The sequence below is a fragment of the Lagenorhynchus albirostris genome, chromosome 6 (genome assembly GCF_949774975.1).
Source record: "Lagenorhynchus albirostris chromosome 6, mLagAlb1.1, whole genome shotgun sequence".
Taxonomy (NCBI): domain Eukaryota; kingdom Metazoa; phylum Chordata; class Mammalia; order Artiodactyla; family Delphinidae; genus Lagenorhynchus; species Lagenorhynchus albirostris.
In genome coordinates, this window is record NC_083100.1 from 11,226,844 (window position 1) to 11,241,815 (window position 14,972).

At 34.0% G+C, this 14,972-nt stretch overlaps 1 protein-coding gene across 11 annotated transcripts in view; it reads right to left on the reverse strand.

Annotated features, from left to right (window-relative positions):
* AGFG1 (ArfGAP with FG repeats 1) overlaps positions 1-14,972 on the reverse strand; it is a 72,465-nt gene that overhangs the window by 12,646 nt on the left and 44,847 nt on the right. For 5 of the 11 annotated variants that reach the window (XM_060151927.1, XM_060151929.1, XM_060151924.1 and 2 more), the window contains exons 4-9: positions 11,474-11,636; positions 10,280-10,433; positions 4,395-4,514; positions 3,653-3,724; positions 2,144-2,353; positions 874-1,054 (exon numbers count right to left, since the gene is read on the reverse strand). In XM_060151927.1, coding sequence (XP_060007910.1) covers positions 874-1,054; positions 2,144-2,353; positions 3,653-3,724; positions 4,395-4,514; positions 10,280-10,433; positions 11,474-11,636 — 900 coding nt within the window. The remainder of the gene's footprint in view (positions 1-873; positions 1,055-2,143; positions 2,354-3,652; positions 3,725-4,394; positions 4,515-10,279; positions 10,434-11,473; positions 11,637-14,972) is intronic. The other 6 variants (XM_060151933.1, XM_060151931.1, XM_060151932.1 and 3 more) reach the window with 3 other exon arrangements.

A 14,972-nucleotide genomic window follows, 5' to 3' on the forward strand; every position in this document is an offset into this window, starting at 1 on the left:
AATAAAGCAAAAAATATATAAATACTCTAAATTTTATTCTTTGGATTCAATTTTTCCCATCTGCCATACAGAAAATTTGTTACTGAAGAGTGAGCCAAACTAGTTAATGTTACAATCCTACCATTTCTCTCTGGAAAAGGTGCTAAAGGGAAATAAAAAGCTACTCAGATAACAAAAAAGAAGAGACAATCTGTAGGAATGGAAAACTAAGAGATGGGTAAGACACTGTACAGGTAAGTCACCTGTACTTCTAGGTCTGCTTCCTTGACCCAAAGATGAAAAAGTCAAAACTAGGAGAGTTTTTAAAGACCGAACACTGTTAAAATGCAGTAGACTTTCTGCTGCCAAGAATTTCTTACACCCGATATATCTGAACACAGTAAGAGATATGTCTGTTTATAAATACCAGTATGACAAAAGAGATACAGAATTGGTCTTGGGTTCTGGTGCAAACATTTCTAAAACTGCTTATTTACAACTAAGGCTATAACATGCTACTTTAAGTGTTTAATCTTCATGACTGAGAACTGTACATTAAAAGCAAATAATTCTGTAAATGGAGTCTCTGCTGAGTACAATTAAATTTGTATATGACTATCCATTTCAAGATGTGTATATACTCTAAATCACATTTTAGTGTTCAAGGGAAAAAAGTAACAAAGCCTTCGATTAAATAAAAAAATAAAACTATGGCACTTAACTCAAGGATTATATTTTAACTAGAAAATTTAAACACAGTTTCCTCAAATTTACAAAAATATTCAGGAATCTTTAAGCCCCAAATGGTCATTACTTAACAGCATTATTATTCAGCATTGCAAAAAAGTTTAAAAGATAAAACACAAAGCAGGAACACAGACTAAGACAAGCTACCTGCTAGCATTACTTGTGGAAGAATATGCGTTACTGGAGGTGGCCGCGGAGCTGAAAACGCTGTCCAGTTCTGCCAGGGCTGCATACTTGTCTGAAGATGCACTTGACTGACTGGGAACTGAAACCACAGAACCAACAGGAGCTTTACCTGTGGTCCCAAACCCACTACCCTGATCACCACCTGTGAACAAACAAAAACATACTACATCAAAACTTTTAACTGATGCTTAACTTAATGCTTTCAACTTACAACCACATTTGCCATGAAACACATGTAAATTTAAAACCGATCTGGAGCTTAGCAAATAAATGGACATGATTCTAGAGTCTTATCCAATAAATAATCCAGAAAATATTGGACAAGATTAGTGCTATACATACCACTCTGATAAAGACAGCATACTGTTTCTGTAACAAAAACTAAGACCCAGTACCAATAACATGTCTAGATTACACATAAAGAAGAAATTCTCAAAGTGCTACATTAAATCTGCAAGACGGGGACATCTCATTCAAGTGAACATATACACTCATAAAATGCTTGAACTATGTGAAGAGTCTATTAATAATATCATTTTCCCAGGGTTGTTCATGAAAAAATTAGAGACAGTAGTAAGAGAAAACATTCACAGAGGACTTACGATGTGCCGGGCACTGTTCTAAATGCCTCCCATGCAATAATGCATATAATACAACTTTTTAAGTTCAATGCTATTACTATTGCCCTCGTTTCGGAGGGTAGATGAGAAATCAGGCTCAGAGATTAGGATGCAGAATCCAGTCTGAAAGTAGACCCCTGCTGTTCCCCCACTACACTACGCACTTTGAGAGGCAAAAATACTAGCCTTAAGACCAAAACTAGGTATAAAAATACACTGTAAATATCTTGTTTCTTTAAATAAATACAAAAATATTAATAGAACGTAGTTCAAAACAAATATATCACAGAACCTACCAAATAATCCTCTAGTCATCTCTATTAATAGGATTTCTTGGCCCTTTATGGCCTTAGAACAATAAAGCATGCTTTCTAAGAAAAAATTAAATTTTTGTTATTTTCTTTTAAATCTAGACGTTTACAAGTAGTTTCTAGGCCTCCCATTGTGTAGTTATTTCAGATCCAAAATGTGCCAAATAGTCATGAACATTTAGTGTAAACTAAACATCTATACAACTAAGAAAAGCACATCCTCAGATTTTAATAAATACAACCAAATTTAGAGGACTGTTTAATATACAAATTTGTATTCGTCTGTTTAAAGGTTGATACCTTGCCCGGCACTGAAGATATTGTCTAAATTAGCAAGTGCCGCATATTTGTCTGTAGTCTGTAGACCAGCTTTGTTCGCTGAAACTTTACTAACAGCTGATGCTGTTTGATGACTCTGGGAAGTATTGAAGGTTCCAAAATCAGCACTGGAGGATTTGGGGAAGTTATCAAAATGAGCAAAATTAGCATTTACTGATCCAGCACTTCCACCTGTAACAGAACAGACAGAAAACTTGAAATTGCTAGATTTTTCCCAATATCCTTTGATAAAGATTATATGATCATTTCTTCCTAAATTAAGTGTTCTATAAACAATCCTAAATTCTTAAAATTAAAAACTGGCAAATGGCATTCAACTTTTATTATCTACACGTGACTTTCCATAATTTACAAAACTAGATTTTCAAAGGCCCTGGCAACATACAGGGCAACAAGTTTCTGTGTGTAATTTTCTATCCTGGAATGAAGAAAATAATTCACAGGAGAGCGTCTCCATGCTACCTAATTTGAAACTCAGTTACTTCATAGAACATTCAGCTATGTATACTATGACCTTTTACCAATTCTCCCTAAACAAACTCTGTAGGCAAGATGCAAAATATCTTACACTACAGAAGTTTTGTAGTTCCAACAGAGACCTGGTTGAAACAAATCCCAGGGTAGAGATTTAAAATGTTTACAATGTACTACTTTGATCCAAATTTCTTAAAAGGTGGTTTTTGAGCTTTAGACTTATTTTACTTGAAGAGTTATTACTTAATTCCACATAATAATTTAATGTACACACAACACCACAATGTCTTCAGTAAAATTATGCCCTAATATATAGCTCAAGGAAAAAATTATTACATCAACTTTATCCTGCTAAGATTTTAAAGACTGTTCTGTATTCTAGAGAACTCCCTAAGGTACTACTAAAATACTGAAACCAGTATATATTCATTCTACACTGTTGGTGCTACACTTTTGATGTTGATTCTTTATGCCTAAACATTAGTCTCAGCAATCAAGATAGTAGATAGATATAGATATTTATATATTAAAGTGAGAGCAAAGCACACTTATAGGTATTTCAGAAACAAAGGTTACACCCTAATTTTAAAAAACCACAAACACTTCCCATCAATCAGTTTTTTATGCATTCTAAAACAAATATATTTCTTTCAGGAATTAAACTCTAGTTGTTTTCGATTAAAACTAAGTAATGTTTGTATTTAAAAGACTGTGATCTGTTACAAGGAGCTGATGAACAAAGTACATACTGAGCTTTCAAAATCTGTATGAAGAAATTTATTTCAAATTAATAAAAACTGAATTATTAAATCAACTAACTCTGTTATGGTATACTACTATGTTCTCTGAGTTTAGCAATAGTGGAGAGAGTAAAAGTGAGAATTTCTGAAGGATTATCGTTAAAAGATGATTAACATTCTATAATTGAAAAACCTAAAAAATATAGCACAAAACATACAAATTAGTAAAAGATGCCTACGTGACAACAGAACTTACTGTTGGAAGCCTGGAGAGGAAAAGCTGAAGTAAATTCACCAAAACTGCAGCTAGATGAAAGCATTCTAAATGCTGGACAGCCAGATATTATGTAAATGATGAAATTTAAAGAAAAAAAAGAAAGAAAGAAAGAAAGAAAATTGAAAGAAAAGGCTTTAAGACAATACAGAGTTAAAAGCTGAACGAAAAATAATCAGCCAAAGATCTAAACAAAGGTTCAATGAGTTTCTGAAAACAATACAGTTTATGGGAGAGTATTCAATTTTTAAAGACCAATTCCTGCACAGAAAACTATTTAAAGTTTATTAAAATGACTGTTAAATAATCTACTCAACTAATAATATTTATTTTCTGAAGCTTGTTGCCCTGAAAATTACTTAACGTTTTTAGTTCTATGGAAGCAAGCAATCAACTAGCTTCCTTTATTCAGAATTAAATCGTAATGTGTTTTGTGAACCTAAAAAACTTTTAGTACTTTAATACCTCTGTGCCTAAGAAATTTAAGGAAGATTCATGTGCAGGAAAAGGAAAATAGATGTGAATTAGACAAAATACTAGCGTTCAGAAAAACGAACAAAGAAAAATATAAAGATTTCAGGTTTCCCCAGAGCTTTGTAAGACAGAACTAATTTAGAACCAGATAATCACAGAATTTAAGTTTAGAGTAATGTTCCAAAACTACCTCTAGAGAGTTTTTTATTTTTTGAAGTAAACATTTAAGCATAATGCTGGAGAGCTCTACCTGTAGATTGGGGCTGAAAAGAAGAGTGGCTTGCTGTGGGGAAACCTCCAAAATTACTCGAACCACTAGACTGTCCAAATGCATCAAAGTTTGCAAAATCTGCATTTGCAGAATTCTGAGCTGTAAATGGTAAGGAACAATATATGTTAATGAATATGAAAATTATAAATGAAAAATATGATAAATGAATTTAAGAATTTTATGAAAGTTTCTATGTCTCACAACTTACTTTAAAGAAAACTCATTTAGAAATCAGATTTTAAATTCTACCAGTGTTTATTTCACCCAACTTCAAGCAATTTATTAAAGGGTATCCAGGAATTTCCAAAAACGCTTTGTACAATGATAAATTTGTACACAATAGCCTTTGAGTGACCTCAGGAATAGTAAAGTGCCTCTATTAAAGGAAACTCTGAATTAAGAGCACTAAATATTTAGTTACAGTAAAGCAGATAGAGATGCAGGATACAGGATACATTTGGAAAATTCAGATTTAAAATAGTGATAAGTGATTCATCAGTTATGTGAACCTAAAATAATGATACAAAGATGGCTTAATTACATTAAATCTTTTGGTTGCTTTTTGAGTTTACAACGATGTCACACCATAGCATATTTAAAAAAAGAAAACTCGAGTGTATAAAAAGAAGGACATGATCACCAAATACATTGAAGATACTCATATTTTATTAGGACGCTGCCATTTTAAAACACATATTAAAACTTAAGAAATGATAAAAACGTAAAAATCATAGCATAAATGCACCTCATACCCAGTGAAAAAGACCAACTGACATTTCCCAACTGGTCACCAACCTAAGAGCAAAACTCCAGGCTTCCCTAAAGTTAAAATATGTAAGTAAAACGAAATAACTCAAAAGACTTTTTTTAAGGCAAAACAGATGCTGGATAAGATTTTTATAGAGGATAAGATAAGAATAAGAAGTGGTTGGTATGCAGGAAAGGGAATGCTAAGTGGTAAGAACAAAAAGCACGTCCAAAAGATGGAGAAAGATTATAATATGTCACCAACAAAGTGAGTTAGCCACTTAAACCCTCTGCAGGCAATTCTACTTCTAGGTAGTTTTTGTAAAGAGATAATATTGCAAATGAGCATGGCTGAATCTAACAGCTAAACAATGTGTTTTTTATAATAATGAAAAACTTAGAAACTCAAATGGCCGACGAGAGATCACTTAAATATATTATGGAACATCATACAATGGAATATAATGCAGCCATTTAAAAAATTCATGTAAAAGAATATTTAGCCCGATACAAAAATACTTACAGCTAAGTAAGTAAGATAAATAGGTTAATAAATTCCAGATACATTTTCATCTGCTAATGTCATTAAACATGGCATCATGTGCATAGAAAATCTGCATTTTAGTTAAATCAAAGTAGTGAGATTTCAGGTAGGTATCATTTCCTTCTTTGTTTGCCTGAGTTCGCTAAGCTTTTTCAATGAATATGTACTCTACTTGTAAACAAACCAAAAGAAGTCACTAAGCAAAAAAATTTTCCATTAACAAAGTAAAACATTATTCTAGGAAGAAAATCAGGAAAACTTAACAGTATTTCATGTAATTGCTGTTTTATCTATCTAAATGGATATGACGGGGGCGGGAGAGGAATGTACCTAGAGTAACCCCCTTTTCCTACACACATGTGCCACTTCCCTTCTAGTGTCTTCACACCTACCACTTCTGACGAGTGGAGTGCTATCCCCACATGTCACTGCTCACACTGCGTTCTTGAAAACCTTTCTGAAACACATCTGACCTGGCCCTTAAGCACTACACACTAGAACCTAAATTAAAAGGCTGCTTCTTGCTTAACAATATAAATTCTGTATTCTGGACTCCCTATAATATTTTGTCTGTTTTTACTTAATATGATAAAATTCAACTTTTTTACAGGCTGAAATTTTACTTTCCCCAAAAGAAATATAATGGAAGAAATACTAATAGATAAATAATAAATTTTAAAAATTAATTTCCTAAAAAATATTTTGAAAGGAATATCTATACCAGTTTAAATATAAGTTTAAATAGTTACCATTTAGCATTGCTGAGAACACCAGTAAAAAAGTACAGTTTAGTGAAAAGGGAATCTAAGATAAGAATCAGGGAACTCCATCCTAACATAAGTAACTGTAAACCATTGGACAAGTCCCTCAATTGTTCTGGCTCTACCAGTATTCTCACTAACAAAATGAGAAGATTTGCTAGATGGTCTCTACTAGCAAAACCAACAAACACTATAATTCTACAACTTATGAAACAACAGAAATAAATTTCTTAAGAGCTTTGAAATACTAAGCCAAAGAGAAGAAAATTCTACTAAAAGACAAAATAAGTTTATTAAGGCCAAAATTGGTAATAAATAGATAATATAACTATAAACCAAATGAATAGAGAACACGATATAGGAAATTCTCAAATTTAGAGTGGATTATATTCCAAAATGCAAGTTTCCAAGTTTTTTGAACACTTAGCTGTACAGTTGAGAACAACAAATGAAACATCTGTCCCTTGTAGAAACAAGAATTGGGTCCCTAAGCTAGTTTGTGACTTATAACCTCGAACATATGTGTAGCCTATAATAATACATATTCTACATGTAACTTGTATTTAGAACATCATATGGGAAAATTTTACATTTAACATGTTTCAACAACATCAGGGGAAAAAAATCAGTTCAATGCAGGCTTCCCTGGCGGCACAGTGGTTGAGAGTCTGCCTGCTAATGCAGGGGACACAGGTTCGAGCCCTGCTCTGGGAGGATCCCACATGCCGCGGAGCAACTGGGCCCGTGAGCCACAACTACTGAGCCTGCGTGTCTGGAGCCTGTGCTCCGCAATAAGAAAGGCCGCGATAGTGAGTGGCCACCGCTTGCCACAACTAGAGAAAGCCCTCGCGCAGAAACGAAGACCCAACACGGCAAAAATAAACTAATTAATAAATAAACTCCTACCCCCAACATCTTCTTAAAAAAAAAAAATCAGTTCAATGCAATCCATTTTGTTGGGCAAGCCTATTTTATCACATTTATATTTTCCCAATGATTTCCCACCAGAGCACCAAACACACTCATCAAATACCTATTCACTATAGCAAGACAGGGTTTTGTAATACTTCTATCCGTTTTTATTTGTAGACACTGAATCTAGTGTCTTCAACAACTGATTATAGTAACTTTTTAAATCTGTAAAGTGTTGCGGAATGAAACTGATAAACACAACTTTGGAAATTAAACACTAATAAATTCAGTAAACAAAAATTACTATCTGGAACCTCAAACAATCTCTACACAAAGAAATCCAAACTAAAAAGAATATGACAAAATAATAAAGATGCTTTTTACACAGTCTTATTCAAAAAGTACAAAGGAGTCAACTCAGAATTTAGAATTTAAGGCACCAAGTTAATGAGCCTGAATCTTGCCAAGAGTTGTCTTTACTCTTCGGTGAGCAACAGATACTCATGAGAAAGGAAAAAAAAAAATGTAGAGGCCAGAGGATGGAAACAGGCAACCCTCATCAAATTCAGCTGACAAACAGACTTTGTTTCACCTATATGATAGTTTATTTTCATTAATTCCTAACATTTAAAAAGAGAGCATTTCACATTACATAACAAGTTTTCATACTTCTCTTAAAAGAAAATCGGTGTATTTAGTAATCCTGAGCCTGTATTTTCATGTGGCAACAGGAGATTATAGACCATCCCCCTTTGAAAGGGGCACTGCATTATATTATTCATTTGTGTTAACTGGGTGGCAAGGCAATTGAGTTTGACATCCCTCATATAAGGTGTGGCCAAAATCAATTACAGTTTACAGTTCACAGGTTTTGTGATACGTTTATTACCAAGCAAAATAACTATTACATGCTGTAGTAAATTATGTTTCTAACTGCATGCCTATTTCTGTAGAAGATGACTTTTCCTGAACATAATACTGACCCCACCACTGACACATATCCACACACACACCAACTCAGCCAGAATGTTCAAATAAAGAAGGGTAAAGACTTCTGGCTTTTAACCCACTGAACTATCTGCAAAAGAACAGTTTTCCCTTTAAAACAATGCCGGCCAGATTGGCGTATCTGAATAATTACTGTTTGCTATTAAAAGTTCCATTTGTCACATCAATGTGTTCAGGAGAAAATTTTCACCTAACGTATTTTTTTTTTAAATGATAAGTTCAGGGTAAAAACTCAGCTATCAATGACTTTGTATCTATGAACCATGTATGGAAAAGTAAAAATTCAGAGTGCTTGCAAAGGCTCTGGAAAAAGACATTTCAGATTGAACTGTGACACCAATTTAAAACTTACTTAAGGTAAAATGTGAAAGACGGCATCAACTATACTAGAAGGGAAAATAAATGAGTAATTTTATTAGCTTGTTCTTGCAATATCCATATATATTTTATGCTCCTGGGATCAATCAAATGAAGTAAGAAAAGAGTGATCTGAGTAGTCATCTGTAAATACAAAAAAACTTCAGGCTAAAAAACTATTACTCTCAGGCAACCTGACCTAATCTACATGGTTATTCAACTACTTCCTCACAGACACATCTGTCCTACCATTTCTGCCATATGTGGAAAAGAGACAAAATAGTTAAGATTTACTATCTTCTATCAATCTGATAAAATCATACATTTCTCTCTCTCTTAACATTTTCTACAATTAAATAATGACAATTATTTTCAAAAAGCATTTTAAGGGGGTTATTAAAAGTATGAGGGTAATCACGGTACAAATTAGTCTGTGGAGCTGCACTGTCTTGTCTATTTTTGGCTAATATGATTACACAGAAAAGTGTAACATCAATTCCCTGACTTGCAAATATTCACAAATTGCGTTTAGAGACAAAAACACAAAACAAAAACACACATACACACACACAAGGGAAACATGAAATAAGTCATGAAATAAGCTGAAAATTTACAAAAGAGTTTGGCAGTTACTTTTCCATCATTTCAAATTACATTTCCATAAACCTAAAACTGAGATAAATGCAGAATACTCATAAATTACAGAAGGTTCACTCTCTATTCACTGAGTCTTCCACCACCAACTCTTTTGGCCACCATTCGAAAACCAAGAGCGGGGACAGAAGCTAGGGCTCCTGTCTGCTCAGAGAGGGAACTGGCTTCCCACCTAGAGTATGAAGGGAAGAGTCTCCTCAGCCTCCTTCTGGACTTCTGGGCTCAGCCAATGTAAAGCAGATGGAAACCCACCACAGCCCTAACAGCGCGAGCCTCCCGATTTCTTACCCTTCTCAGTACAATCTCTCCTGAAAGAAATTCTCATCCTAGAATCCCCTTTTGAAAAGCAAACACACACACACACACACACAAACATACATAAATCACACCACAACTTCCTTCTGTAGCATATTCTTAGAAAATGTTTCCACTGGTATTTAAAACAAAAAATTCCTTCAATGCTTGATAGAAATAAATGTGGCTGAAGAGCAGGTTTTCCATAATTTTCCAAACTATCTCAAAAGGCACATTTCTGGATGCATATATACATGACATACTTTGTACCATTATTATCCAACTATAAGCCAGGACGTGAAATTGAAAGGAAAAAAAATAAGTGGGATAGCATCGCAATTTCATAGGTGAATAAAAGAAGGTAAAATAAATCCCAAAGTACTAATAGGAAATCAATTCAGTAAGCACTGGCTTCAGTTATGCTTAAAAAACAGTGAAATATATATATGCAAAAAACAGAAAGCAAAGTTTCAAATTATCAAATAAAACTGCTTCAAAATGACCAAATCAATTCTTAAATTAGTGTACAATATTTAATTTGATGATTATTCAATCACTCTGGCAAAAGCTGCTGGGAAAAAACTTACCTGCATGACTGTTGAAATGTGCAAAGTTTGCAAAATTGGCTGTAGCTGTTGACTGAGGTGCTGGAGCAGCAAAGATGTCTGAGCCAAGATCACTTAAAAGGTCAAACTGCTTCTTTTCCTGCTGCTGCCCTTGAGAGCGACCTACAACAGGAGACTATAAACCACATATTAACTATAAAGAGCTTCCAGTCAGATGTGCTGAATTTTTATACCACTACTTCCAATTCACCAAGCTTAAAACACAGTTTAAAGAGTACATAATCTTCCATTTGTAGAGTTTGGAGTTCTTTGATGTTTTTTGAAAAGCACAAATTTTCAACATCTATTCCCATATTATCTTTCAATGTTAAGTACAGAGTCAAAAGCAATGAAATATAATTACAACAGTTGTTACACCTCATGACACGAGACAGACTTACTGCTAAGACAGTATGATGATAAGGCTTTCATAGGACAAATCTTTTATCCATGGGAAGAGTTACAATATACTGACTTTACCCTTCTCTTCATTTTCTACTCAGACCTTTGATGAAAGTGGAGCAACTTATCTAGATGCCCTAGTATGTGCATTATTTTAAAAGGTGGAATTTAATTCAAATAGTACCATGCCTCAGGATCATTCTTGTGTAGGACAGACATTATAATGCCACACAGTAACAGATCTGTCACAGCTCGCTGACTATCATGAAGTACAGAAGCATAAACTCTAGTCACCAACTGCTGAAAAGACTTCAGTTTTTTAGAATATGCTATGTAATGCAAAGCCACCTGCGTTTCAACGATAAACATGCTTCACAATCAGGATGGAGAAAAAATTCTATGCTTGAGAAATCCTTTCCTGTAAAAGAATATCACAGAGGCCATACTGTTCTAACTCTGATGGTCACCACAGATTCATGTTTTACCACTGCATGTTATATGATACGTATGATACATATATGTTGATAGATAGCTATAACAATGTTCCTGTACAGCTTTACAAACTCGTATTCACAATAGCATTCGCAATAGCAAAAAGAACAAACATAGACACATTCCAACCACTTAACCAAGTATCTTTTAATGTATTATAAACCATTGGGACACAATGCTACTGGTATATAAGGTTATGCAACTGTCTTAATGAATTCCCAAATTCGTGGTACTCAATCCTCCTTAAGAAGAAGCCTCTACAAAGACTTAAAAACTACTCACCTGACTAGGTGTGCCCTTATTTAAATGCAGTGCTGGTGCTGAATCTCCTAAAAGAGATTTCAGTGGTTTGACCTCAGGTGTGCTGCTTGTGCTACTGGCAGAGGACCCTGAAATAGATGCATGAACTGATGCCACCACTTTGGCTTGTTCTGGTGGGACATACCTAAAACATACGAAAAGTTAAACAGGCAGTTAACTAAGGAAGATGTACGGAACACTAAGCTCAAAATGATAAGCTTAATTCTAATTTGTACAAGACTGTTTTGATATTAATCTTATTTCAAAACCGTCTTAGAACTGATAGCTTAAGACTACACTTAATTAAAATATTCAGAGAAAGGGTAATAAAGACTAACCACAAAACTTGTTTCGATTATTTACTTACAGTTTTTCTAATAAATACAATATATTAAATAACTGCTTTTTTAAAAAAAGAGGACTCGTAGTTAATCATGATGATAGTTAATAACTCTAATTTTTAAAAACCAAAGTATCGTATGCTCATAAATAACGTTTGAAAACAGAGAAGGAAGGAGAAACATTTATTATATTACACTTAGTAGCCCAAAATATAAAGGTCTATTACAAATCTATAAGATTATCAACACAATTTTTAAATGGACAGAAGCAATTCACCAAGGGAGACAAAGAAATGAAAATACTTGTAACCGAATAAAAATGTAAATTAAAATGACATTCGCATTTGATCTGAGTATAAACTTTACAAACTGTGTTACTCTCTATTAAAATACATAAATAGGTATACTCTGTGCCCCAGAAGTGCCATTTCTAGTAACTTATCCTTAGGAAATAACTGACTAACTGTACACACATAAATGTATACGTAGGTTATCACAGCACTCCTTAAAATTTTAAAAATTGGACAATAAACCAAAATCCACCAGGAGAAAAATGCTTAAAAGGATTATACTAACATCTATATAATAGAATAATACATAGCTACTCTGTCTTGACATGCAAATATGTCCATAAGACTTTACAGGTCTTTCACGTTTGATCTCAGTCATGTAAGAATTCACAGGATCAAGGGAGTAAAGGAAGGAAAGAGAGGTAGTTAAGAATATAATGCCCAAATATTGGCAACGCTAATCTCCAGCGCTGGGATTATGTGAGAGCTTTTGCTCTCTGTATTTCTGGGGTTTGTTCTACCTACCCTCCTTCCCCATATTACACAGGTGGGAGAAGTAGAAAAACAGAGCTTTTCTACTCTGTTCCAGAATCTGAGTTCAAATCCCAACTCCATCACTCGATAGCTATGAAACGTAGGGCAAACTACTTCAACTCTCTGTGCATCCAAATTTTCTTCTAAAACACTGACATATGGTTGTTATGAGGTATAAACAAGTTAACATTTATGAAGTACTTAGAACAGTTTTCTGGTACAGGTGTTAGCTACACAAGTGTTGGCAATTATCAAATTATATAATAATCACGAACAATAAAACTGCTTTGTTTTTTCCAGTATATGGGAGAAAACAGGAAGTCACACTTTCCCATAATTTGGCCTATCAGTGATAATGCCAATTTCTGAGTATAGCCAAGTCTTATTAACGGATAAAATCAGATAATAGTCTTTGGCTCAAAGGCTTGCTTAACTAAAAGTAAAACAGCTAAGCATGTATAGCACAGGAATTGAGTCTGAAAACTGGTTAAAAGAACAATTTCAAAATCCCTTTAGATGACAGCAACAGTCTCAATGTTCTAAGTGCAGTTGCCCAGTGAGGCTTTTTAGGGAGAGTGCATTTGGATAGTGCTTATGCCCTGTTAAAAACCCACTGCCCCACTCCAGTGACACGTCACAGGTATGCAGGTATGCAGGAGTGTGAGTTTAAAATGCACAGGTCCCAGCCTAGCTGAATGTTGGTCACTCCCTCTCCCCTACCCAACAACTGAAGTTTTGGGTATTTCTCTTATTAACTATCCTTATTTGTATTGTATTTCTCTTATTAACTATTTCTCTTATTTATTAACTATTTCTCTTATTAACTATCCTGTTTCTCAGGACAGAAAAGATAACACAAATTATAATTATTTGAGGTTTACAATTATTTGCTTACTGTTTGAATGAATTATTTTTATTTTGTTATTATTATTAATGTGGGGGGGTTCCTGGTTTTAATTCTATAAACCTTATTCACACACACTTTTCTCTTAGTAGTTGAAGCTAAACTATCTGAAATCCCAGCGAAGTCCTATTCAAACTAACTCTGAGCTGGTAAAAGTAAAACTGTATGGAAAATCAAAAATTAGGCCAAGGCTATCAAGCAGAAATGTCTTAACTACAGGAAAGGGTCTAGGAAAAGGTCTAAGAAATTAAGAACCAAAATGATAAAAAGATAATTATACACTTCATTTTAAGAGAATCATTTATGGCACCATGTTTTTACTATCACTGCATCTTCTAAGTTTTTTCTTTCCTGAACTAAAATCTTACTGATATGTTTTCTTCTACATTCATACTTAATGTTTCTAGTAATGCTGAATATATAGCCCTGGCAAAAATTAGTCTCCTCTAGGGAATACAAAGTTCACAGAACATACAAATCAGAGCCACTTCTTTCTACCATGCTCACTTAATGTAGGTAGAGATATCTCACTCATAACCATGGCAAGTATTCCCTCAACCAAAACAAGCTCTTGAAGATATTCTCTGGGTTCAAATACAGCTCCTCAGGGAAACAAGAGGCCATGTACTTCCTCATTACCTATTCCTTCTATTTGTGACTCTCTCTCTCATCTTCTTAACGTCCCAAGAAGGAAAATATACACTACTGAATACTGATAAAGAAACAACCAAGAATTCATCACTGAGTTTCAGTAAACTGACTTAAATTGTACTCATACAGGTAAAAATGAAGAGCTCAAAGTAATTGAACACTACTAGTTCTATGAATATACCCCCTGCTCTGCTTTAAAAGGCTTACTAGCCATTACATACCTGTCTTAATTCCTTTTTAAAAATTAACATCTGACAGATTTAGTTAAAAAGGTATAAAATCTTCCTTCTTAAACAGGTAGAGTAAAATGACTTCTTGGTTGGGCAGTGAGTGATATTTTGAGCAAAGAATTACTACAACATGCAATTAAGTGAATGAATAGATTGCTTCATGAGTGCTTTAGCATAGTGCCTAGTATATAAAAGATAGTAAATAAACACTTGCTAAATGAAGGAAGATTTCCGCCCCCTCAGTGGAGCAGGCAGAACATACACATTTATTAATTTTGCTCTCTTACATGGATGCAGTTCGTGGTGCCCAAAAAAATTACAATATTAAATCAAAGATCACTGATTACAGATCACTGATTACAAAACACCATGACAGATACATAAATAATGGAAAAGTTTGAAGTATCTGAAGAATTTCCAAAGTGTGACAGAGAGAAATGAAGTGAGCAAATGCTACTGGAGAAACAGCACTAAGAGACTTGCTCAGTGCAGGGCTGCCATAACCTGCAATTTGTAAAAAAAAAATCTGTG